Genomic DNA, 26960 nt, shown 5'->3' with positions numbered 1-26960 from the left:
TTTGACTTTCTGTGAATTTTTAAACCGTATACGACGAATCAAGCAGTCGCAAACTTTCAGACAGTTTTGGAGAATTGTCTTGGCTGTGTCGGTCATGTGAAATCTTGAATGCGTGATGTGGCGCGTATTTCCCACAGTTGACTGTTTCATCGTTGCACCTGCTTCAGTGTTTACGCCTGAACTTGGCAGAGGGATATTATCCGTTTATTTTTAAGCTCTATTCAGCAAAACTTGTATCAACAGCGCAGACAAACACCGGACTGAGCGTTGTTAGCAGCAGGCAGCTTCTCTCACTCATTGTGGCCCTGTAGTCCACCGATGGATAATGGATTTCCTGCTCAAGGAGGAATGCTAGAAATGTCAGTGAGGAAGAGAGCAGCACAGCACGTTGTCTCTATTGGCCCATTGTGTAGTTAGGTCAGCTAACCTTGTTAAGACTTCACTGAGATAACACACACACCCATGCACACTCCAAGCTTACCATATCGCACATGCCTCCCATAAAAGCTGATGTGATGATGCATCATGTTATTGTTTGTTATATGGAAATTTAAGTAGATGGAGAGCCATCCGAAACCCCGCTTTTGAATTTATAACATGTAATACCTGTAATCAGTTTGTTAACAAACATCCCTTGTCTTTTTGTCTCCTTTTCTCAGATGACAGAGGGGAGGCGATGTCAGGTCCATCTCCTGGACGACAGGAAGCTGGAGCTCCTTGTACAGGTGAGTCTCTCTTTCTTTCTTCCCTCTCTCTCTTCGCCGACTCTCGTTTCCTCAGAGCGAGGGAGAAGTGATGTCTGGCGTCCTGAGGGACTCAATTACTGCTGACCAAGGAGAATTTGGTCAGCAGTAGGTGACTTTGCTCTTTCTTGATGCTCACCTGATCTCTCCATACACACAAAAACACACACACAACAGACCCTGCCCTGATTTACTCTCCTTGTAGAAGCTATGCATCCCAATTCAGAGTTCAGTCCTAATAATGTTCCCCCAAACTCATGCTTCGCTGCTCATTCTTCAGCACCCATCCCTACTGCCTTCCCAGAATGCCTCAGAAATGCCCAGAATCATCTAACAAAAAAACATCAACGGCTTGTGTAATTGACAATGCTCCCTCTCATCCTCCAAGAGTCTCTGTGTAATTGACAATGCTCTATCCTATCCTCCAAATGTCTAGGGGGATGCAGCCCCCTTCCCCCCACTTCCAGCCTTCAATCTTCCCAGCAGGCCTTTCTGCAGTAATGGCCAAAGGCAACAGCACCCACAGCACACCCGTCTCTCCCTTGTTAGCCATTTAAAGCCCATACCCTTTTTAGATAGCTATTTACTACTTTAGATCTGCTCTGGTCTGCTTTCTGTTCTATATCCAGTAGAGATGCACCGATTGCAGAATTTTGGGCCGATACCTATGCTTAAAATAACAATTTGGCCGATAGCCAATATAGATATTGAGGTTTTTGTTTGTTATTTATTCCCCTTTTGTGCAAGGGAAACAAAGACCTCTATATAACTGAGCTGTTTTAAAGTCATTCACTATTTCATTACACTGTCTTTGAATGAGCACAAATTCAATCTTATAAATTTATGAAACAACCTTTAATATAACCTTGTTTCACATTTCTTTTTGATAACTGCTTCAAAAGCCTTTTTAGCTGCTATACATCTGCCTACTCAATCACACAGACTTTACTTTACTTGCGGGCCGCCCACATATTAACAGCAGCCCAAGTATATTTGGTGACCCATTTTAGCCATTTTTTATTTTAATTGTTTTATAATTGTGCTACTATAATGCATAAAGTTGGCGGTTTGCAGGTTGGGTTTGGGTGGTTGAGTTACGCATATTTTTACATGTTGGGTGGGCAGATTGGCTCTCATAACGGACTGGTGGGTGCGACTGAACCACTCATCATTAATGAGCACAGTCAGGAGGACTCAAACTAACTAACAAAGCCTCATTCTTAATCATTCAATCAGTGTTTTTCATCAGATCATAACAAGATAAAATTCTGTGTGAAATAAGTTTGACTAAAATGACAGAAATGTATATAATCTGATAACTAAACAGGACTAAGATTAAATTAAAAAAAAAAGATAGCTGACAAAATTAAGAGAGAAAACATTTTTACTAAAATCAACTAATTCTAGACTAAAACTATAAAGAATAAAAATGACTAAATTGTGAATAAAACTATTAAGCATTTTCGTCTTAAGACTAAGACTAAATCTAAAAATCTAAAAAACCTTCCTCTTCCTCTTATTCTTCATTGGTTGTTGATGACATCCACTTTCATCATCTACTATAAGACTCCTTTCATGGTTCGCCTTCAAAGTCTGAAGCCGTAGAGGCTCCTTCCACTCTACCTGACCTCCCTTAGCCACCTTTTGGGTCTGACCATTACCCGACTCCACTGGAAAAAGAGAGAAAGACCAAAGCAGGTAATTGCCCTGAAACAGAAGAAGAAGAGCAAGCGGAGAATAGAAAGATTTACGCAGGAACTCGGGAGGTTTAGAGGGAGAGTGAAAAGTGAGAAGAGCGCTCAGGAATGGAGAGACGGGAGATGACACTAAAGGGATGGGAATAGAGAGGAGAAAATGGAGGGGAGAGCCGAGGATAGGTCTGCTGACTTTCTGATTTGATTACTCTGCCAGAACTGATCCTCTCTTTCAAATTGGTACTTCTTTCTGCTCCTCTTCCACTCTCTCGCTCTCCATCTCTCTTGACTTTCCACTCTTCCCTCTCCGTATCTTCTTTTCTTCGCTCCTTGCTTGCCTTCACCTGCCCCGGCTCTGTCTCCTTTTAAATCTCCAAATACAGCTGCAGCAGCTCTGTATCTCATCCATCCATCCTCTCCTCCGCTCATTCTTTATCCTCTTGGCCATCAAGAAAGGAAATAAACAAAAAGAGAGTTGAAGGGGTGAATTAAAACTGTAGTAAATTACATTAATCTTTATTATATGGAAAGAGTTTTACAGATACTTGAAGACACTGTGAGCGAGAAAATATGTTCTGTTTACCACATAATATACACAATGTAACGAATGGTATTTTTATAGTTTGGCAGTGGTATCAGCAAGAGAGGAGTCCGGAAGAGGGGATGTTATTAACAAACCATTGTCATATAAATCAGGATACTGCTGTCTTTTTTCTCTTTCTCTCACTCTCTGTCCTCGCTTCTCTGTGTTGGGCAGATGTACAGTGGGCCAGTAAGTTGTTAGTAGGACCACAGAGAATTAGGATGTTATTCTTAGTTTTCCGGTGAACTGAGAAGCAGTCAGGACCTCCTGTTGTTTGCAAAAAAAGGATTTCTTGAAGGTATGATCGTTCATAAGCAGTATAAACAGTCTTCACTGATTATTTAACAGCAGTGTGGTCAAGTCTTGTTGTCTCTGAAAAGTTTGGATCTCATTTCTGTCGCTGACTTGTAACACTGACCAACTGTTTAATCCCAGAAGTGTAGTTCACCTTTTTCCTCTTCCTCATCCCCTTCCTCCTACCTTTGATAGTGCGTCCTCTGTGGTTTGTTTATGGAGCAACGCCTCATTGGCAGGGAACTATGTGCCAGAAGGCCAACACACCTATTGACCAGGCCGTAAAGATTGAAGCCAACCACCAAATACACCACTGAGTGAAAATATATGTCAGTCATATGGCTGTATCACTCCCTGAGGCTAGAGTGGGGTAGGTTGAAGAGTGAAAGGGGTATTAAGCTGTGTATTAGTGTTGCTCTTCCGTGCCAATGTTTATGGGAAGAATTCTACATTAATAAAGAGACACTTTAAAGAGGGTTTTACTGTAACATGGTAAAATGCTACAGCATAAGTCTGTACAAAAAGTATTAGTTAAAATATTAAAACATGCTGGGCTAAAAACCTTTTCCTTACCTACCCGTGGTCTCTTAAAGGTGTTAAATATGGGATTGGGAGCATTTCTATTGCCTCTCAACTAGGGCTGACCCGAACCCTTCAAAGCTTCGACCGTTGTCTTGGTAATCAACCTCCAAATCAGTATTTGAGTGCTTCGAAGTATGTAGTAATAATAATAATAATGTATTAATCCCCAAATAGCCCATGAAATAAGGAATAATACAACAACATTATTCATTATTCATATTCAACATGAATTATTATTAGTTATTCTCAGATGGATATTGCCGTTTGTTATGTGTAGAGCTGCGTGAGTGTACAGTCGTGCGGCTGTCCGGAAGCTTCGAATACCTTTGAATATTTCTCACCCAAACTTTGAAGCCCTAAAAATGGTATTCAGGACAGTCCTACTCTCCGCAGCTCTCAACATGGCAACGGCGAGCCGGCAGCTCACAGCTGTGCTAACAGTGCAAACTGGAGGGTGGGTGCTATGCTTCCGTGACGCGACGGCGTTATCAGTTGTAACCTCCGTATGAGAGCAGTGGCCGTGAGCTAGCCAGTGGGGCACGCTCACATGCACTAAAAGCAGACGCAGCCGGCCCGGCGATGTCAACAAAGCCCGGATTACAACACACACAGTGGGAGAGTGACTTCATTCTCTGCTCAGGTAGACATTGCTCCTCTATATCTTTACATAGCAGATAGTTGTTTGCTGCTATATTAATGCTCTGGATGTCGAATTTAGCATCTTTAAGGACTGGCACTGATAAATCAGTTAGCATCCCATAAATCTGAGCAATCCTGCAGGCGCCAAGAGCCCGACTAGCTGTTTGCAGAGATTGGGCCGTGACTTGCTGCCAGCCGGGCGAGTGAGCTACCGTTGTGTGTTTGTCACTTGTCTGACGGTTTGCTTTAGATTGTCTCCTCCTCACTTGCACCTCCCTGTAATTCTTATGCTGTTAATTATCTGTGCTGCTGAGGAGGCACAGGCTAAATGTCTATTAGCAGTAATGCTGTCTAAACTAGCAGAGAGCTTTACTGTCTGATAGATGGCTCCATAGTGTATATGCGTATATGTGTGTGCATATGTTTGTCTGTATATGTCTGGAGTCTGTGTCTCAGTTATTGTGTGTGTGTATAGTAGCGCCATATCACTTAATATATTACCTGTCATTCACCGTCTGTATCGCTGTTGGTATCTTCCACAACATTATTACACATCCGTTCGGTATCTGCCGTCTCACAGATAAGCTGTAGCGTCAGGATGTGTGTGTGTGTGTGTGTGTGTGCGTGTGGAAGCGGTGAGTCGTCACTTGAAGTGGGGAACCAAACTCAATTATGCTATCCAGTGCAGCCCATGTGATTTTTACAGTCTGCTTGGTATTCATAACAATGTTGAGGCAGGAAGCTCAGCTTAACCTTACAGGGGTCCTTCTGTTCTTTTCCATCTTCAGTCATGCACTTCTGATGTTCAACAGTGTATCTGGGGCTCATTTCATCTCCATATCCTCTCTTCTAACAGCCTTACTCTTATTTGTCCATGTGTCCCTGTCCCCACCGCTCATTGTTTGTTATGCTGCGGTGGCATGGATGTCCTTTAATTGATATTGTTGCCAAGGCAGTTGACTGCTGCGTGGTAATGAGAGACCACGACTGTACGCGTCTCAGACTGAACCAAAACATGTATTACTGCTAATACTATAAAGATAGCCTGCTTCCAGACCTAAAATTTCCACATCTAAAACGTCTTTTGAGCACTTCAAAGAGATTCTAGTGTCGCTCTCGTGAATTGCTGCTCTCCCAGTTGGAGAAACAACAGAGCCAATCAGAGCCTTTGTGGATGGGACCACCAGGTTTTGTCAGAGTCAGACAGATCAGGGCTTAAAACGTAGTTAAGGTCAGCACTTAAATCACTGCTTGCGATATATTAAACTACATGCAACCATAGTATAAATACAAAGTTTGCATGTTGAGAGGTGAGTTTATCATTCTTACTGTGAATATACTAGGGCTGTTAAAGTTAACGAGATAATAACGTGTTAATTAGTTACTAATTTCTTTAACACAATCGATCTTTCGGGGGTTGCAGCGGGCTCAGCTTTAAAGCTAGAGTGAAGATACTGGCATCATATGAAAGTAGAAACTCTAAGAAATCCATTCTAGCTTGTTGCGCAGGGGGCTAAATATCCCTCCAAACTTACGCTCAATTTTGGCAAGGAAAAACTGGCATGGCCATTTTCAAAGGGGTCCCTTGACCTCTGACCTCAAGATATGTGAATGAAAATGGGTTCTATGGGTACCCACAAGTCTCCCCTTTACAGACATGCCCACTTTATGATAATCACATGCAGTTTGGGGCAAGTCATAGTCAAGTCAGCACACTGACACACTGACAGCTGTTGTTGCCTGTTGGACTTCAGTTTTCCATGTTATAATATGAGCATATTTTTATGCTAAATGCAGTACCTGTGAGGGTTACTGGACAATATTTGTTATTGTTTTGTGTTGTTAATTGATTTACAATAATAATAACAAATCTCCCTTTAAGGTACATTAAGGTACCGATAAAACAATGTGTGAATAATTTGCGATTAACTATGGACAATCATGCAATTAATCGCGGATAACTATTTTAAATGATTGACAGCCCTACTTTTAATGATAACCTCAATATTCATTTAACATAGCAACATGGGAGCCTCCTAGGTAATTGACTAATGCTGTAGGGTTTTGTAGTAAGGTTAATTCAAAGGCACATAGAGACAGAATCAGCTAGTACAGCAGCCATGTTGTTCTCAATTCAACACTTTTATCTGGTACAGAAATCTGATACATAAGGCAGAATCAGCCTATATGTCACCTTCTCTCTATCGCGTCTATGCTCTCCAGAGCCTTTTTGTGTTGCAGGATCACTGTAGGCGTTGTGCTTATACGAGATCTAGGTCATTGGAGTTGTGTGTGTGTGCATGCATGTGTATGTGTGTGTGTGTATGCTTGCTGTGTGCATGACATCACCTCCTTGTCTTTAAATAGCTCTCAGTAGCTGCTGTCACTGAAGTTGTAGGTGTGCAGTGAGTAGATAGTACAGGACCTCAGGGGGAGATGTTAAGAATGTGCAGTGTGCACACTATTGCACATGTAGCTGTGTGTGTGTGTGTGTGTGTGTGTGTGTGCGTGCATGCATGCATGCGCATTTAGTATATAGTTGCACGCAGTATGCTTTCCTCTTGTCCCCGTATATACACAGCACAGCACATGAGTTCCTCCTGTGTGTTGTGAGTGGGTTGCATGGATGTTGTGTATGGGCTCTTGTGTGCGTATGTGCATGCCGATTTGTGTGTATGTGTAATGAAAATGTAGGCAGCGGGGCACACCCATGGTTAACCTCAGGGTGGGGCGTGCTGCTACTCAGGATGTCACAAACCAGCAGCATATGGCAGCAGTCCCCGGCCTCTGCTTGGCTTTGGGGATGCTCTGCATGCTCTGGGCGTCGTGATGAATGGAGGTTGTCATCATAAATAGCTTGGGACAGTATTCCACAGTATTAGCTAGTTAGAAAGCTCGTATGCTAGCTGCAGCCCTCTCCCTACAGAACAGTGGTTGAGCCCAGAGCCGTGACTCTGCAGTAGAGGTTTGGGTCAGACGGGCGGAAAGGAGGGAGGGAGGGAGGGATGGGAAGGGCAGGGTACCTGCACTGTCAGCAACATCCACACACTCCATCTTTCTCGCACTCTCTCTCTCATTTATCTCCTCCTCTCTTGCTCTTTTCCTCTTTTCCCCGGCGTTTGTCAGAATGCTTAGTCATTGCAGTAAATCAATAGCTGATAGAATACATTAACATAAAGCTCTACATATGTACTTGTTCCAATTAAACTACAATGTGATAAACCGCTGCACTAACTAACACACACAGGGAAAGCTATAACTGATAAATAAAACCATAAGGAGTGCAATACTAATATTTCTGTCTCCCTGCAGCCCAAGCTGATGGCTAAGGACTTGCTGGACCTCGTGGCCTCTCACTTCAACCTCAAGGAGAAGGAGTACTTTGGAATTGCATACACAGACGAAACGTAAGTCACATTCAAAACAGCAAACTTTGAAAATGCTACTGCTGCACATGGTGTATCAGTAGCCCAGGACTACCTCTTCAGTTTATGTTGTTTGTTGGATCGGGTTTGTCAGTGCTTCCCCATAACAATGTAACTACATCCAGACTATCAGCAGATACACTCCTGTTTTGATCCTCAGTTTCTGTAACAACACGTGGGACATATTATACTAGAAGCAGACAATAAGCAAAGTCTGTATCGAAGTTCAGGTGCAGTTGTGCAGGTAAATAAAGCAAAAAAAAAAGCTCCCTAGAATGGAGTCGTACAGTATGTGAACATGTTTCTTTAGTCTTGGAAACCTGTGACCTTCTTGGTGGCTTGTAAGGTTAATGACACCACGGTCACCACGGTTGTAGTCATGGATGACAGAGGTGGAAAGACTGAAATTGAGAATTCTTTGTCAAGTTTTAAGCATAATGTGTAGCAGCAGGTTTGGTTTTCAGTTACTTCAAAAAAGCCAAACCTCATTTCTGCTTTGGGTTTATTATTTAAAAATATTTTTGCTTTCAACGTGTTTCCACATGTCTTGTCCAAGACCTATTTGTTAACCAAAGCAGTATTATGCTTCAACATTATTGATATTAGTTTCAACATTAAGCAAAGAAATAGTGCTTCGAAGCTTCCACCATTGATATGGTAATAGACCTCCAAATCAGTATTCGAATGCTTGCTGTTTTTTTTTGTTTTTTTTGTATGTAATAATAATGTATAAATCCCAAAATAGCCCATGAAATAAGGAGTAATCCCACAACATTATTCATTATTCATATTCAACATGAATTATTAGTTATTCTCAGACAGATGTCGCTGTTTGTTATGTGCAGAGGTGCGTGTGTGTACAGTAGTGCGTCAGCAGCACTGTCCAGGGCACTGGAACAGGGGTGATGGAAACAGACGGACAGAACATGTCAGCCTGTCATGCCACAATGCTTCGAATACCATTTCTCACGAAGCTTCGAAGCACAAAAAATGATATTCTGGTCAGCCCTATAGTACTTAAATTATATGTACCCACTTATTTTTAAAAGACAAAAGATATTGTCAAATAATGTCATTGAGTTAACATTAGCAAAATGCTGCTACATGAACACAAGCACCACTAAGAAAACTCCAGTACATTGTTTGAGTTTTAAATATGGTTTCAGAAATCTTACAGTAAAATGTGGCTGTTGGTTTTGGCCCTGTTTTTTCCAGTGTGTTTTTATATACTTTTATAACAGTAACCTAACCTATATATCCTGTTTATGTATTTTCACTCTTCTTTCACTGACAAGTGAAAAGGGATGGCTATCTTCATTCAAATCAAAATAACATAATCATGATCATGAATATCACGCTGAACCATAAACTGATGTATGATCAAATCCTTAGTCATAAAGGGTTTTGATGTTATGAAGAGGTTACGATTGTCTTGCTCTGGGTTAGCAAAGGATCACGAGTCTATGTCTGCCAGAAGGATTGCAACGAGAACTGTGCTTGAAATGCAAAAATGACATTCAAATTAGTTTTATTGTATTTGGTGACCTAGAAAGACAGAAGCACCACAGCATAGTCCCGAACTAGTCATGCAAACATACAAATGATTTACATACAGGCAAACATCGCCATTGCCTTTGTTTTCTCTCTTTGATGCCAAGCAAGACTGGCCTCTGCTCTATGGCATTTACATGGCTGTGACACATACTGTAACCAATGTCAGTCCTGTAAAGCAATACCAGCTTTGCAGTCTTAGTCCCCCAGGGCTAATTCTATGATGTGTAGATTTGCTGTCATGTGCCTGGGGAGAGCAGGCGGCTCAGCTCGAACCGCTCAGTGGTCAAGGAGGCCGAGAGCGAGAGAGATTGAGAGACGGCGACAGAAGGAGGGAGAGTTTGAGAGAGATGTTGCTCAGTTGCTCAGGAGACCATGCAGGGTTACCAGGGTGACAAGCTGTCTCTGCAGTTTTTCTCTCTGTTGGAGGGGGGCAGAGAAAGGAGAGGAGAGGGGGAGAGAAAGAGGGGAGGGAGGGGGGAAGACATGGTAACAGGAACAGAAAAATGGGGAGGCTAATGGAAAAAATGTTCAGTGTCATTAGATGAAGCTTTTGTGTATCCTTGTTGGTTATTCAGACATCCCTAAATAGTCGCATTAATTGGTTGTTTTGTGGTTTTGTCTCATCAGGGGCCATTTCAGTTGGCTGCAGTTGGACCGCAGGGTACTAGAACACGAGTTCCCCAAGAAGTCTGGTCCCATTGTCCTCTACTTCTGTGTCAGGTGAGTCTTTCTAAATTAAATTAATCACCTAACTTACACGTAATAACATGGTCTCTGACTGTGTGAATGTGTGTGGAAGAGAGACAGAAAGATGGAGAGAGTGTGTCTGTATATGTGTTTGTGTATGCACATGCTTTCATGTGGTAATAGGAACAGATTAACAAGGTTAGTTATGACAGGCTCCTATGAAATTGCTTTGACCCTGGTGTTTAGCTCCCGCCACGGGGCCTCTCAGCCAATCATGAGCCTCTTAGACCCCATCAGTATGCGCTGCATGAAAATCCTATCAAATAGCTTTGCAATGACTACAAAGTACCATACTCCAAACAAGATAAGAGATAAGAATCCCATACCATTTCTTCTCTACGTTAGTACTATACATTCTTATACAGAAGCGCAGAAGAACTAGGGCTGTCAATCAATTCAATTATTTAATTGCGTTTAATCGCAAATTAATCACAAGTTTTATCTGTTCAAAATGTACCTTAAAGGGAGATTTGTCAAGTATTTAATACTCGTATCAACATGGGAGTGGGCAAATATGATTGCTTTATGCAAATGGAGGTATATATTTATTATTGTAAATCAATTATCAACACAAAACAATAACAAATATTGTCCAGAAACTCTCACAGGTACTACATTTAACATAAAAATATGCTCAAATCATAACATGGCAAACTGCAGCCCAAAAGGCAACAACAGCTGTCAGTGTGTCAGTGTGCTGACTTGACTATGACTTGTCAAAAACTGCATGTGATTATCATAAAGTGGGCATGTCTGTAAAGGAAGGACTCGTGGGTACCCATAGAACCCATTTTCATTCACATATCTTGAGGTCAGAGGTCAAGGGACCCGTTTGAAAATGGCCATGGCAGTTTTTCCTTGCCAAAATTTAGCGTACGTTTGGAGCGTTTTTTAGCCTCCTTCCCACAAGCTAGTATGACATGGTTGGTACCAATGGATTCCTTATGTCTCGTAGTTTCATATGATGTCAGTGTATTCACTCTAGCCCCAACCAAAAACCAAGCCCGGCACAACCTAAAAGTCTTAAGTTGTGTTAATGCATTCAATAAATTAGTGGCGTTAATCGAATTTGCGTTAACTATCACATTATCATCATCATTTTGACAGCCCTAACAAGAACTGTTGGCGACTTGTAATGCAAAACATGGTAGGAAATGTTCTGGTACTTGACTCAACCTATGATGAGGCATGTGCCCTAGCAGTTTGCTCTTCTTGCTGTTTCTGTATTGGAGTCATCCGCTCATTTAAAGCCAACTCTTCTAGGACCTGTTGTGACAGGGTTATGATATAAAACCCTACAATCCCACACTCCTCTCAGCCCTTTGCACTGCTCATACAATGGCCTCACTCACTGGATCATGTGTGTGTATATGTGACAGAAATACACATTTGTGTGTGTTTCCTTGTTTGTGTGTATGTGGGTGTTTTATCTTCAATGGGCTATTGAAAAAGAAAGAAAAAGGCACCTGACCTGAGAAGAGATTTTCTGATCTTTCGTAGCTTTGAATGAAAACGCACATCCCTCCCAACCCACACTCTCTGCCCCAAAACACACCCACACCCACACAACTACTCTCAGTTAGAGCCCGGAAGGGAAAGCCAAGGCTTTGTTTTGGGTCCTCTGGCGTGCTCTGTCCCCAACATATCTCTATGATGTCATATCCACCCCAGGGGCTGAGCCTTGGTTAGCACCGTACATAGTAACCGTAACGTGACGCACATTAACGCCGCTAAACAATGTCACTGAGTAGTCATTTCCAGGTCGACATTTACGACACAGTTCGTCATGACACAATGAGATGACTGTATGGCAAAATCATATTCTTAGCGCTTATTGTTCACCCTATTGAGTGAACAATGGTGTCATTGTGACTGATAAGATCAAAAGATGTGCAGATAAGTATATTTGGCTGCTATTACTGCCGTCTTAGGCATCACCGCTATTTCAGTTAAGTTGCATTGATATTCACGGTTACCAGAGCTGCAATGATTAATCGATTAGTTATGAACTATTAAATCAATCGGCAACTATTTTGCTAATTGATTAATCAGTTTTGAGTATTTTTGCAAGACAAAAAAAGTCAAAATTCTCTGATTCCAGCATCTTAAATGTGAATATTTTCTGGTTTCTGTACTCCTATATGACAGTAAACTGAATATCTTTGAGTTGTGGACAAAACAAGACGTCATCTTGGGCTTTGAGAAACACTGATTGACATTTTTTACCATTTCCAACAACTAATCAATTAATAATAGAAAATAATCGACAATGAAAATAATCGTCACCACGGTCACCATCTCTCTTTATCTTAGGTCAGCTATAGAATCATAAAAACTAACTGTGTATGTGCGTGTATGTGATGTTCAGGGTGGGGGTCACTGTGTGTGTCTTTACATAGACTAATAGGTGTTTGAGGACTTGGTGGAGGTGCTGTGACATTGTGAACTTTGACACCATTTTGAGGCTTCATCACCCCCCCCCCCCTTTTTTCCTCGCAGTTCAGTCCAATCTCTAACCTCAATCTCTCCAAATGTCACACTGACTACACCCCCCTCTCACACACACATCCCACCCTATACCTCAGACACACGTACACACACATGCGCAGACTCAGGACGATAATGGAACAGCCCAAATGTCAGACCTGAATCCATTATCAATTTGAGCATATTGTTCTCATTAGCACAATGTAAGGTTTTTCTGTATGTCAATGTGTGCGTGGATGCATGCACGTCATGTATTTGCGGTGGTATTTGTGTGATGCGTGCGTTCCCAATAAATGCGAGGCAGATGCCCACCTCCTGCTGATTCAGTGGGTGCCTTTTTGCATGCTTGCTGCTGTGCTGGCAGTGTGTGTGTGTATGTCTCATCAACGCGGTGGCTTTAATTAAATGTTCACACTGAATATTGACAAGGTTCCTCTCATTCTCTCTTGCAGCTCAATGGGTAACGCGATTTAAGCCCTCCAATATTGATCCTCCTACGACCCCTCTCACTCAATACCTATACACTCATACGCGCACAAATCGACGCATTCGTTCACGTGTGTTCATGGGGAAACATGTGCTTAGGTGACATTATACACAGCATAACACTGAAGGTGTTTAACATGTTATATTTTGACGTACGTTTCCGCCAGAGAAGAGCTAACACAATGAGTAGCTTCCTAGCGCACCATCGTAGCTCCCCTCTGGCTCTGCATGCATTCATGAGCTAAATTTAGACTGCATTATTATGTTAGCTCCCTCCTCGCCACTCTGCCAGAAGTGGGTTACTGTGCTTCTCTCTCCAGTATGTGTGTGTGTGTGTGTGTGTGTGTGTGTGTGTGTGTGTGTGGGTGAGTACTGTATGTGCATGTGGAATCACTACACACTGCTGATGATGCAGAGAGGCAGACAATGTGTGAAGTGCATCATGTGCACATTCAATCCGTGTGTGTGTGTGTGTGTGTGTGTGTGTGTGTGTTCAGATTGTGGAATGTGCTCACACTAACAAACTAATCATGGATCATTGCCAGCCACCATGGTGAGAGAGGGAATTGGTTTAAGGGGAAGTGAAAGGATGTTGGTATACACAGGGTCAGCCTTTGGTATTGTGTGCCCCCCTCTGGTCACTTTGGTCATTGCAACATGTCTGTCACGTCCACATGACATTAAAATAGCATGCTTAACGTGTTCTCCTATATTATTTCTGTTTGTTTCTGAAGCAAATCTCTAATATGCCTCACTGATCTTCTTAATAGGACTGAAGGTCATCTTGTTCCCTTTGCTGTTGCATTTTGTATTGAATCTTTTCCTTCTATGTTTTCAGGTTCTACATAGAGAGTATCTCCTACCTGAAGGACAATGCCACTATTGAGCTGTTTTTCCTTAATGCCAAGTCCATCATCTATAAGGTAAACTCATTATTTTGTAATGTAATGTATATTAGTGTTGACTTATGTGGAGTTGCACCGATACCGGATCGGATATCGAGCCGATACAGACAGATCTGGACTAAAAAAGTCAGATTGGTGCATCCCTAGACTAATGATAATGGAGGAATGTAGGGCTGCAACTAAGGATTATTTTCATAGTTGATTAATAAGTCGATTATTTTCTAGATTATGGTGAAATATGTCGATCAGTGTTTCCCAAAGCCTAAGATGACGTCCTCAAATGTTTGGTTTTGTCCACAACTAAAAGATATTCAGTGTACTGTCATAGAGGAGTAAAGAAACCAGAAAATATTCACATTTAAAAAGCTGGAATCAGAGAATTTTTACCTTTTTTTTTATTTAAAAATGATTTAATCGATCATCAAAATAGTTGGCGATTAATTAAATAGTTGACAACTAACCGATTAATCATTCGGGATGTGATCGGGATGTAATACAGAGGGATGTATTTATCCTGAAATGCTTTACAAATATGGGTGGTAGGAATACTCTGTAATTTTGTTATTGAATCCAACATTTTCTTCTGGATTTAAAGATGTTTTACTAAAAGAAGGTGGAGGTGCTCACTGAGTATATTTCAAGTTAGAATTATGTGGAGTAAAAGTCTTTATGTTGTTGGAAGTCGCCCCATTTTTTGATTCTTAATGAAGAAGCCAGCTTGGACACCGGTGCTCCCACACTGATTTGGTGAAGCAGAAAATGTGAAGCATTTGCATCAGCTGTTACCCATCATGTTACTGTATGTGCTACACCACATTCCAGCAACTACCAGATCATTTGACACATTTGCTGCCATCTGTCAGTGTTGAAGCACATTTGTTTCAGCTGTTAAAATAAACACTGACAGCAAGTCGCCCCAAAAAGAAAGGCAAATATATATTTTGTACACTTTGGTGATTGACTTAAAACACTGTACTCGGAGAAGGAAGGCCATTTCTATATTTGCGTGGAGTGAGAGGAGACTGTCTTATTCAGTTAACTGGTTCATAAATATACAGTGTGCGTATATATATATTGTAGTTTGGTTAGTGTACAGTTCATGCAGTGACACCAGTGTGCAGCAGTTATTTGTTATGTCCAGAAGAGGGCATATGTGGCCTGAAGGAAAATAATGGGCCAGTCAAAGGCCTGTAGAAAACTATGATAATGTCATATGATCCATTATTTTCTGTACTGACAGTGGTAGTAAGCTTCATCAGAGCCAAATCCAGTACATATAATAAAATGCATTGTCCTTCTTCCCTGTAATGTTTGAAGTTTTTAATGGGTCAAAAGTTTGTTGATCAGTATAGTGCGTCATTCACAGGTGTATTGTATGCACGGGGTATAAATGGGTGCCTTCCTTAGACTTTATATACCCTTAATGTTGTCAAATAGTAAAGCAAACCTAAGTTTACATTGCACAGGTTGTCTAGTTTAAGCCTAGTTGTTTCATATGCAAATATCTGTCTTACTGTAGTGTCCATTAGGAAGTCAGTGAGCCTTGAATGGCAGTGACTACGTAACCAAATAGTCAGAAGGTTTCTGATTCATTCCCATCGGAGACGGAGAAACCTGATCCCTCTCTGTTCATTTATCACATGTCACCCCGATAAGAACATCAGCTAAACGCCAATGATCTCTCTACCAGCTCTCCTGACGACCCCACGGAGGGAGAGAGGGCACAAGGAGAGCAAGAAAAGAAATAAAACAGTATTTTTAGAAAACATATTTGCAAGTACACAGTAGGTAAAATAGATAGATATAGAGATATATGTTCAACCTTTACCCTCAGTGTTTGTGTAAGCAGTGAGAAACATTTTTCTGCTGTGCTGTGGGAACCCATACAGCGCAATAACACTATATGACGATTTGTAGCCGCACTGGGTGGTACACTCACAGGGTGGGTTTGCTCTGTCTAGTGTTTCATCCTGGCTGTCTGATCTCCCAGCCAATTAAGTGGTGGATTGTAAAGGGAGCATTCCTGGCATTCTTGACCCACTACTCACTGCCCACTAACCCCTCATCCTCCGCCCCCTCGATGCAGGCATAGCATCCCATGTATGTGTACACGCATACATGGTCGGTGATTACATGCTCTAACACCAAAGAAAAACAACGCAGTTAAAGACTCTCCATTACTTTACCTTTGTCCACATGTCTTCAAATAACTAATAAAATTAAAAAGCACCTTCGGAAAATGTACGGAGTAATCAGTAACCAGAGCATCCAACCTCTAAAACCCCCTCAGTTTGCCTCTAATCTCCGATGCTCCATCCACATGAAGAGGTCATGAAATTAGAGAAGGGAGAGAGGAAAAAATGGAGAGGGAGCGGTGGGGAGATGAAAGGAGCTAGAAACCCATCTCGGATGAATGGATGTTGATCAGAGGCACGTCCATTTTTACTCCCAACATCTCTACAGTGTGTGTGTGTTTTATTTATTTACTTGCTGCCAGCAGTAAGATCATTTGTCATCCACGGCCAATATCCTCTCTTCTCTTTTTTTTCTTACAGGAGCTTATTGAAGTGGACAGTGATGTTGTCTTCGAATTGGCTTCCTTTTGTCTACAAGTAAGATAAAGTGTGTTTGTTTGTGTGTGGATGTCTGTCTGGATATCTGTAACACATGCAGCCAAACACGCTAGTTATTCCAGGCGGTTGTTGCTCTGCAATGAAACACTTTTTGGAAACAGTTTGTTTCCTTCCAAAATGTCTCCACCAGCCTTTGATCCTAATTGACGATGATTAAACTCAGATTATCTAATGCAGTCATAATTGACGATGATTAACCTCACATTATCTAATGCAGTCATCAATCTGTCAGTAATCCGCAATGAAGCTTGGAGGTTTTAAAACCCTAAAAACCTCAACTGTCTTTGTTGGTAGCAAAAATCCTTGGCTACCAGCTAAATTCTGTCAGTGCTAATATAACACAGAGCAGCAAGGGAAACTCTTTCACTTCACAAATTCTCCTTTCTCTCTCCTATCCCTTTCGCAGAGTAGTCAATCCATTAACCGCGATGCTGCAAGGTCATGTTACACATAGGCTGGGCTGAGTGGTTTGTGCGTGTGTATGCGTGTGTGTGTTTGTGTGTGTGCGTGCTCTCTATGCAGGTGCAGATGCACAGTATCAGGTATCTGCTCTGAAGGCCTTCAGAGGTTTCACTCCAGATGGAGGTTTAATGTTCCTCTCTGATTCCAGCAGAGCAGACCTGACGACACATTCACCAACGCAAACAGAACATAAACGCACATTTTTACGGTCCCTGCTTGGCGCTCACATATCAATATATATGTAAATCCTTTCTTCTCTCACTACTTTTCTTTCTCCCTTTCTGATCCACAGGAGGCTAAAGGAGATTTCTCCAGGTAAGCACATCAGTAACTTGTAATGATTATATGTACTAAGAGTGTTCTTTTCCGATTTTTCTACTTTGGTTCACTCTTTTTAGCCCCTATTATATACAAGCATGGAGTGCATGTGTGTGTCAATATACAGTATGTGGGTAATGGAAGACAGAGGGTCTTCGTTGGAATGAACTTCTTTCCAATTTAAGTCAGGGTTCACCATTGGGACATGAAAGATTTCCTAATATACCAACAGAAACTGTAAAAAAAAAAAGTCTTTAAAATCACATTAGTTAAACTCTATAGCTAAGGAGCTTTCCAGTCACGTGAGCTATGTTCCACATGTGGCTCTTCAGATGTACGTCTGTGTGATACGTGACCTAAATGTGTGTCATCCTTCATCCACTCATCCCTTTGTTGTAAGCACAGATAACAGACCACAGCAGCCACCACCTCTGACCTCATTTCCGCCGTTGAAAGGAGTAAATAAACACAATATCCTGCAGAGGGCTGGAATGGGACAAATTCCTTCACCCTCCTCCCCCCTTTTCCTTACCCTCTTCCTCCCACGCACACATACCACCCTTCCCTAAAAGCTCTATAGACTCTACACACACTGTACCCGTCCTCCATATTACGTTTCACTACATCTGTCACTGCAGCTCCTCTGAAAATGCCCATTATGACAGTTAATATATTCATCATCAGCCTTCAATCAGCCTTTACATGTATTTTAAAAAATCTAGCAACAAGTGAATCTGCATTGGAAATAATTTCAGTATTCACTTCAAACTATTTTAAGAAAAATACGATTTGAAGAATATATGATTTAGTGTCACAATACCACGGTGCACACGTTGTATTTGTTCAAATTAAGCCCTTGCCTGCCCTTTCATCAAGTGCAATGCCAAAGTATACCACGTATACCTAATGAGTAGTTCCTTGAATGGATATCACGCAGTCCAGACACACAGCTGTGTTCACACGTCGGAGAACAGGCGGGCCGGGTGGATGGGATCTCTTCCAGGGCTTTAGCTCATAGGTTGTCATGTTCCCAGGGCTTTCCCCAATCCTCTGAGGCCTTGGCGGAGGCTGGAGAGAGGCTAGGGGATTAGAGGGGGGTATTAAGACCTCCTGCCACTGGAGGTTTGAAAACCCAATCTGGGGCCAAGACTCTCTACGTGGTTCCCTGTCTCATTTACTCCGTCTTCTTGGTTATCTTTTCCTCCATCCCATTTTCATCTCCCTTTATCTTTTCATTATTTATCTTACGTGTTTGTGTCTGTGTTTCTGTCCCTCTTTTCTCTCTCCTGTTTCCTGTTTCTCTGCAGCTGTTCTGAGATAAAACAGCGACCAGTCTGAAATAGAGAGCATTTAGTCCATCAGAACATTTCATTTCTAAGACAGTTCTGGGAAATATTCCATTTTGCATTAACTTGTTGCGCTGAATATTTCGAGTGTTTCTTTTTCTACAGTTCAGTGGTATCGCCTTGTCAGCTTTTGAATGAAACTGTCAGGCCTGCAACGAAGCATGATTGTTCTTGCAGAAGTAGTGTTTGACCATGTGTTGTGGTTTCTCCCTCACAGTAATGATGTAACCAGGTCTGACCTGAAAAAGCTGCCTGCTCTGCCCACCCAGGCCCTAAAGGATCACCCATCTCTGGCCTACTGGTGAGAGACTAGTGCAGAAAATCCACTACAACATTCTCACAACTCCTCTTGTTTTCCCCCCTTCCTAATATTTTTCTCTTTATTTACTGTCCTACAGTGAAGAACGGGTCATAGAGCATTACAAGAAGATCAATGGGCAGTCCAGAGGGCAAGCTATTGTAAAGTAAGTGTGTGTCTCTGGTTGTTTATTCACTGTATTGATGTGTGTTCTCAGTAATCCTTACATGTCTGTCTTTCTGCTCCTCACAGTTATATGAGCATCGTAGAGTCTCTGCCCACATATGGAGTACATTACTATGGTGTAAAGGTACAGTTTTACTACTCTAACTTTTCTTTTTTTCACACACACGCACACATTTTTGTTGACTCTGGACCTGCAAGCAGGGAGCTTGGGATTTGGGGATATGATGGAGCTTCAAGCTATTTGTACTCTTTGTCTTTCTTTATCTGTACCTCTTTTTTCTTTTCCTTCCTCTCTCACACATGCACAACCTTTCCTGAGGTGTTTTTCTGTTGTGTGTTTTAGGACAAGCAGGGGATCCCATGGTGGTTGGGTCTGAGCTATAAAGGCATCTTTCAGTACGACCACCAGGACAAAGTCAAACCCAGGAAGGTGAGACGATCTCTCTGCACCACAAACTAAACCGTCCTCCGCACAACCTTCAGTTCAATGAGCTTTAAAACATCAATTGGTACAATTTCCAAAAATGCAAAAGGTTTCGATTCACCAAAGCCTTAAGGCCTTTACACACCAGCGGCGTTTTTAAGTGTGATTAATTTGCACGTCAATATATGTTTTCGAGCTGTTGTCATGAATACAGTCTCACAGAACGTGAATATTTTGCAGCGAAAAAACAACGCTGAGTTTTTGAGCTGTCGCACTGCGAATAAAGACATCAACCAATCGCGTTGTGGGAAAGCGGTTGAGTCCTCCATACTTATAAAACAACAACAAAACGTAGTCCGTAGTCAAGCACCGTAGTCCGAACCTGGATGGCAACCTTTATTACTCCTTTCAACCCTGAGAAAAGGTAGCACAGGCCAGATCCACTTTTTCTGTCTTACCTTTCACAATAAAAGTCCTACACATATAACATTTGCAGGCGAGTATTTTGCATTTTCGTGTTGTTTATTCGTCACGCCCTCAGTGTGAAAAGGCCTTATTAACACAACATTCTGCTTCTGTAAAGAATGTGTGACTTCCAAGATATCTTTTTTTTGGCACCTAATTTGTTCACCCTCCTTTTTAAAGAAGAGTGGCTACATGTTACTTTAGAAGGAAATGTTTTCATGGCCGTCACTGTCTATTATTTCCATTCCGTGAGTCAGGATATTGTGTTTGGAAAGAGCACTAACAATGCTGTACAAATACTACTGTCTGGAGACATTCAGTCTTGGAATGTTTTGCATCCTGTCCTGCTTTTACTTCTGTGAATGGGGTCCTCTTCCCAGTGGAAGCAACCAGTGGGTCGTCTGCGAAAGCCTTTCTTACCTCACCTCTGACCTCCAGTTGCCTTTAGGGCCTTGAAGTCCGGCATTCAGCCTTGTCTTATAGGGTGTTAATGGGGTTAACAGCATCCCCGTGTTCTGACCGACCACCAAGACACTCTCACACACATATAATGATACCCTGTAGCTGCTAAACACACACACACACAGGAATTGGACTGAACTCTGAACTCACCATCCTGATGAATACTTCCTGTCTGCCGCAGCTTTCCTGTTTGCAACTAACATTGTGCTGTGTGTGTGGGTGTGTGCGCGTCTTGATTTGTGCAGTCTAAATGACTAAATGTCTCACCACTGAGCACCATTCCCGCCTCATTCCCAAGTGGTGCTCCAAATGCTGTGGCTGCTTTGGTGTTAAATAACCACAGAGATGGAAAAAAACGCATTCCACAATATCTCACGTCGAATTCTCAGACAAAAATGCCAAAACATGCTGAGAAACATGTGAATAGTTCAAAAACTGTGTGTTTTTACTCTTTAAAGTATATACATTAGGGCTGTCAATTGATTAGAATATTTAATCATGATTAATTGCAAATTAATCACACATTTAAATAAAAATAATCATTAAAAAAATGTGCTCAAATCATAACATGGTAAACTCAAGCCCAACAAGCAACAACAGTGTGATGACTTGACTATGACTTGCCCAAAACTGCATGTGATTATCATAAAGTGGGCTTGTCTGTAAAGGGGAGACTCATGGGTACCCACAGAACCCATTTTCACTCACATATCTTGAGGTCAGAGGTCAAGGGACCCCTTTGAAAATGGCCATGACCGTTTTTCTTCGCCAAAATTTAGCGTAAGTTTGGAGCGTTATTTACCTGCATCACAACAAGCTAGTATGACATGGTTGATAGTATCAATGGATTCCTTGGGTTTTCTAGTTTCATATGATGTCAGTATCATCACTGTAGCTTTAAAACTGAGCCCGCTACAACGTAAAAATCCCAAGTTGCGTTAATGTGTTAAAGAAATTGGTGGCGTTAAAAGGAAAGTTGAGTTAACGTGTTATTATCGCGTTAACTTTGACAGCCCTAATACACATGTTGGTTGATAGAGTGAAACATGGGAAGTTATAGCTTTCTCTGAGGTAAGAAGAAAGAGAGGGATTTTAGATATTTTAGAGAGAGGTGGAAGAAAGTGTTAATAGCATTCCCACACAAGAGACTTATCAAGCATTCAGCTGCCATAGCAACAGTCGGTGTGAGTCATTGGTTCGTTAAGCTTGAGTGCTGACCCTCTCACTGTCTTCCCCTCTCTCGCCTTCTTTCTCCTTCACCCTCACACACACACACACACACACACACACACACACACACAAACACACACATTTAAAAGCAGCGAAAGTAGGACTGTGCCTCCTCACCGCACAAGTTGGATTGTAGTCTAAGGAGCTTGACCCAAAAGAGATTTGTGGACTGCATGTCTTGTTAATGCAACATCACAAGACTGACTAAATCCCAGTGAACACAGTAAGGTTTTTTTTCCCATTAATAAGGCAGACAAAGGAGGGTGGGTGGTGCTCTTTTACAAAGTTACTCAGTGTTTCATAGGAGGAGAGACTCACAGAGGTCACTAGGAGCTTTCCATATGTTATTGTAGTAATGAGAGTCATCGCTATTTCAAGCAAACCAGAGGAAGAGCAGTTGATTTGCCGATTAGTCAACCAGTCCAGTACCAGTAACCACTGACTCCCTAGCTTGTCACTGCGCAGGTTGTCAGTACTGTGACTCAGCGAGGTGGAGGCAGAACACTAATTACGAGACATTATTGGCCAATTACCGCCTTTTGTCACAGTAAAAAAGGTTTTCAACACCAACCTTTTTTTATTCATTAATAAGTGACTTCAGGTTGTGCTGTAGTGTAGGTGTGTGTGTGTTTACTAGAGGCAGTTGCGTTTAATTAGTTCCTCTTTTTACGATGGGAGATCCCTGTTGTGTCTAAATGCAGACCATCTACCGCAGCCTCCGCGTTCATTTGGGGATGTTAACATACTTTTCCCCCTCTGCTTACCGCAGGCCACATGCAGACACACACACACACACACACACGGGTTTACAACTGAACCACACACCGTCCTGATGCCTCATTAGTGTGTTCTGACTCATTTAGACAGATTATAGGGTCTGTGTGTTGACTGACTACCTGACTGACTGATTTAAGGCTAACACGGGAAAGCTTCTGTCAACACTGTAAAGGAGATCCAATCAAACAAAGCAAAACTGTGGTTTAAATTAACGTCATCTCACTTGCGTTTCACTGCAGCGGATTGAGAGTCAGCTTCTGTGCGTTTCATTTAGAGCAAATAGGCACATGCAACCTGTTCTTATTAGTTTTTTTTCCATAAATGTCATCCCTCCAAAACACCACAACCAAAACACAAACAACAGGAAGTGCCTCCAGAGTGTATCTGCGTCTCCATGACAACTGGTGGATGTAGTGTTGCACACGAGAGCCCCACCCATGGGTGAAACAATAGTCTTTTGAGAACCTCAGGTCCAGTTCTAGCAAAGAATACTACGCATATGCTATTTAAACTTTCTATTCTTCCCGTAATCCCCCGGGGAGTCCGCTACACCGAAGAAAAGGCCTTTACACTCTATCAGATGTGACCTTTTCATCTGTAATGGTTGTGTGCTCGGGTGCACAGACATCATTATGAGACAGACGTGGGTCTGTGCACACGAGCGCCCAGTTGTTTATGAATAATGGCCGGTCACTTCCTCTGCTTGTGCGTGTTTGTGCCATTGTGTGCGAGTGTTTTACAGTCAAAAGGAAGAGGATTTATAGCATGAGCACGCATACATGCACCAGCCTCGCCCTAATAACAGAAGCACCCAACGGCTTTGACTGAGTTCCTAACAAAAGAATCTGTCAGCATGTTTTTGTTTTTTTTAAATCAGATATTCACGCTATTCACAGTCCGCCATAACGACTACAAAGGTTTCATTAATACAATGGGCTTCTGCAACTGGGGCACTTCTTAAAACGGCACAGAATCACAACCAAAATGTCTAATTTTAGACTTGAGAGTGACTTTATTGCACCTTCTTGTAGATCACGTGACTGCTGTTTAGATCCAGATATATTTGAACCCTATTTGCCCACTTACATGTGTACAACTTCATCCTGAAACATCAAACTACTTCCAAACTTGCAGCAGCTCTGTCCCGCTGATGGAGAGGACAGCTTTAGTGGTCTCGTGCCTGAACATAGTTGCAAACACCTATCTTATCGCCACAGCTCTGGCCCATATGTAGCCAACACACACACACACACTCGCACTCTCACTATCTAACCTGCCCGCTATATTTAGCACCACGCTACATTAGCACTTCACACTCCATTGAAAAGGCACGGTACAGGAACAGTTTTGATAAGAGTGCAGATTTTCTTTCTTCACGCTCGTGCACACACACACACATACAGTACATAAACACATACATTAGACTGTTTACAGACTTTTTTCATCATATTTCTCCCCCTCCTTCCCTTTCCTCCCTCTCATCCCTCGGTCCATTGTTTTCCCAGGCTGTTCAAATTCCTGGGCTGTGACCTGTTCCTCCCTTAGCTCCCTTTCTCCTCTTTTCCTCCCTCATCCTGTCATAGCTCGGTCTTCTACTTCTTTTGTCCTAGTCCTTAGTTTTACTTTCTTTACTGATGTTTGTGTGTGTGTGTTTGTATGTCAGCCCCAGCTGATAGATGCAGGCCCACTTGTGTTCGGAAATAGCCCACACTCTACTCCCTCTCTAACGAGAAACAGACTTTGTGAATGTGTGTGTGTGTATGTGCGTGTACACAGAGGTCTGGCTAAACAAAGCAAGGAGCACTTCAATTGCTGGGGCCGCAGAAAGCTTCTTTCCCCCTTCATCACTCCTCCCCTGACCCCTCGTTACACACACACACCTCCCAACCACAGAGCCCAGAGCAGGAAGCACAGTCCCTGAGGGAGGGAGGAGGGGTCAGGAGGAGGGGAGGCATGAACGCCCCCTCCCTCCTAGCAAAGCTGCAGGAGTGGAGGAAACTAAACTTTACACACTTTCCCTCCACCAACACACACACACACACATGCCTACAGATGGTGAACACCCACCACCTCATAACGTCCTGTTCCCCAACGTCTGGGAGGATTTAAGATACACACATGCTGTGGAGTGCGTCTTGGGGGAAACTTTCTCGCCCAGCTGGCTTTGGCTCCTTTTAAAGAGGAGCTGATGGTTCATAAAGCGGACGGAAAAGAGAGAAAAAAAAGAAAATCCGAGCAGAAGAAAGAAAGCCTCCTCCCCTCTCACACTGTCTTTCTCCAGAGTGAGGTCATCCAGCGAAGGGATCTGCTGTGGACAAGGCCGCCTGGTCTGGACCTGATCAGAGAGCCACAGACTAGGTCCTCTTCCCACCTCCTCTTCTGTTCCTAACTCCTCCTCTTCGTCAGCTCCTGCTACTTTTTTTCTCTCCTCTTCCTCCGTATCCATCGCGTTTTTCTCTCTCAAAACAAATTGGAACATACACAGAAGAGAATAGAGGATTTGGCTGAAGGCTGTGTGGATTTAATGTGAAGCATGTTTTTTGTGTGAGCAGCCCTGAAGAGTGTGTGTTTCTCCTAAAACCTCAGGTGTTCCAATGGCGTCAGCTGGAGAACCTCTACTTCAGAGAGAAGAAGTTTTCAGTGGAAGTTCATGACCCCAGGAGGTAAATTTATATCACAAATTTAAGCTGAGTAACTGAGTGTTGAATTGCATGAAACCAGTTCTACTTAAGTGATTGAATGTTATTGCTATTGAATTTTCTCCAGCTAATATTTGGAATGTGATAGAATTTCCCCTCAGTTATGGACACCTTCCAGTAGCTTTTACTGTAAATTACCACTGTGCCATATGTGAACGTGTTGCGATTCAAACTACGGCGCAGGAAAGGAGAGATTGGAATCTAATTCAGTAATGGTTGCAGCATTTGTCTTGGCATTAGAGCAAGATATTGGGGATGTCCCGGTGGAGCTTGACACAGATTGATGGGCTGATTATTAACAGCCGCGTTCATGCACAAACACATGTGCTCTTTCACACACACATACAGCGTAAACCCTTGATAGTTGACCACAGAAGGATAGATGGCCGCGCGATAGCTGTTTTGCGGAGGAAGTGACCTCTCTTGTGTTTATTTAACATGGCTATATATGTGGAGTGTTATTCTACAGACGGAGGGTAGGGAGGGAAAGGGAGGGAACGGGAGGGAACGGGAGAAAAAGAGACGGACGGGGTGAAACAGAGAGCAGAGTGTTTTCTTTAAAGGAAGCTGTCATTAGGGTGAGCTGGTCTGTTGCTCAGCTACAGATGTGTGTTTAAATAAGGATGAGTAAACTATGGGGAGCATCGTGTGTGGCTTTGCAAAAAAAATATCTCGATCAGGTTTGCTCTCTGAAGCTTCTAATAGTTTTTCTCTCTCTTAACAGCAGCTGCAGTAGTCAGTGTTTAGTAAGTGTTGTGAATATGTAGCCATCATCTTTTGTATTCAGTGTATATAAGGAGGCCTTGTGTCCGCTCCTACTGTAGGGCGTCGGTGACGAGAAGGACGTTTGGCCACAGTGGCATCGCTGTGCATACGTGGTACGCCTGTCCTGCCCTCATCAAGTCCATCTGGGCCATGGCCATCAGCCAGCACCAGTTCTACCTGGACCGCAAGCAGAGCAAGGTCAGTCAAGCCCGCCACATACACACTCACTCAGACCACAGACATGATTAGAGATGTACAAGAGATAACAGCAAACTCAGCAAGCGTTGTCAGTTACTGTTGCAAGTAAACTGCCTTGACAAACCCTGTCCGTTCTTGTCTTTCCAGTCTAAGATCCACGCAGCGCGGAGTTTGAATGAGATCGCTATAGACCTCACGGAAACAGGAACTCTGAAGACCTCCAAACTAGCCAACATGGGAAGCAAGGGCAAAATTATAAGTGGCAGCAGTGGCAGTCTGCTCTCGTCAGGTCAGTACGTGGTCAGTGTGTGTGTGTGTGTGTGTGTGTGTGTGATTGAGAGAGAAGAAGAAAGAGATTCTAGCTGTGTTTCCATTCACATATTTTTATGCACATTTTGAAGTATCGCATCAGAAAAGCTGCAGGAAACGGAAAAATTCAAGAAAACTTCCTCGATTGCGTAAAAAAGTTTTACTACTCGCGTGAGGTGGTTTTTGCCTTTGTCGAAAAATGTGATGCGCTAAATGGGATATGGAAACACCTTTGCCAAATAAGTTCTG

The 26960-nt window shown here is 42.5% G+C and overlaps 1 protein-coding gene across 8 annotated transcripts in view; it reads left to right on the top strand.

The window, feature by feature from the left end:
* The window catches only part of frmd4a (FERM domain containing 4A), a 129911-nt gene that overhangs the window by 90360 nt on the left and 12591 nt on the right, over nt 1-26960 (top strand). For 7 of the 8 annotated variants that reach the window (XM_037766225.1, XM_037766227.1, XM_037766224.1 and 4 more), the window contains exons 2-14: nt 660-725; nt 7848-7942; nt 10142-10234; nt 14073-14157; nt 16695-16751; nt 17527-17549; nt 19116-19199; nt 19297-19362; nt 19449-19506; nt 19726-19812; nt 25327-25403; nt 26261-26402; nt 26550-26691. In XM_037766225.1, the coding sequence (XP_037622153.1) occupies nt 660-725; nt 7848-7942; nt 10142-10234; nt 14073-14157; nt 16695-16751; nt 17527-17549; nt 19116-19199; nt 19297-19362; nt 19449-19506; nt 19726-19812; nt 25327-25403; nt 26261-26402; nt 26550-26691 (1075 nt within the window). Of the gene's footprint in view, nt 1-659; nt 726-7847; nt 7943-10141; nt 10235-14072; nt 14158-16694; nt 16752-17526; nt 17550-19115; nt 19200-19296; nt 19363-19448; nt 19507-19725; nt 19813-21745; nt 25099-25326; nt 25404-26260; nt 26403-26549; nt 26692-26960 lie in introns of those variants that run through there. The other variant, XM_037766229.1, reaches the window with a different exon arrangement.

Source organism: Sebastes umbrosus, chromosome 4 (assembly GCF_015220745.1).
Source record: "Sebastes umbrosus isolate fSebUmb1 chromosome 4, fSebUmb1.pri, whole genome shotgun sequence".
Taxonomy (NCBI): domain Eukaryota; kingdom Metazoa; phylum Chordata; class Actinopteri; order Perciformes; family Sebastidae; genus Sebastes; species Sebastes umbrosus.
The sequence above is the reverse complement of the archived record's forward strand: the minus strand, read 5'-3'. Positions and strand labels throughout refer to the sequence as shown.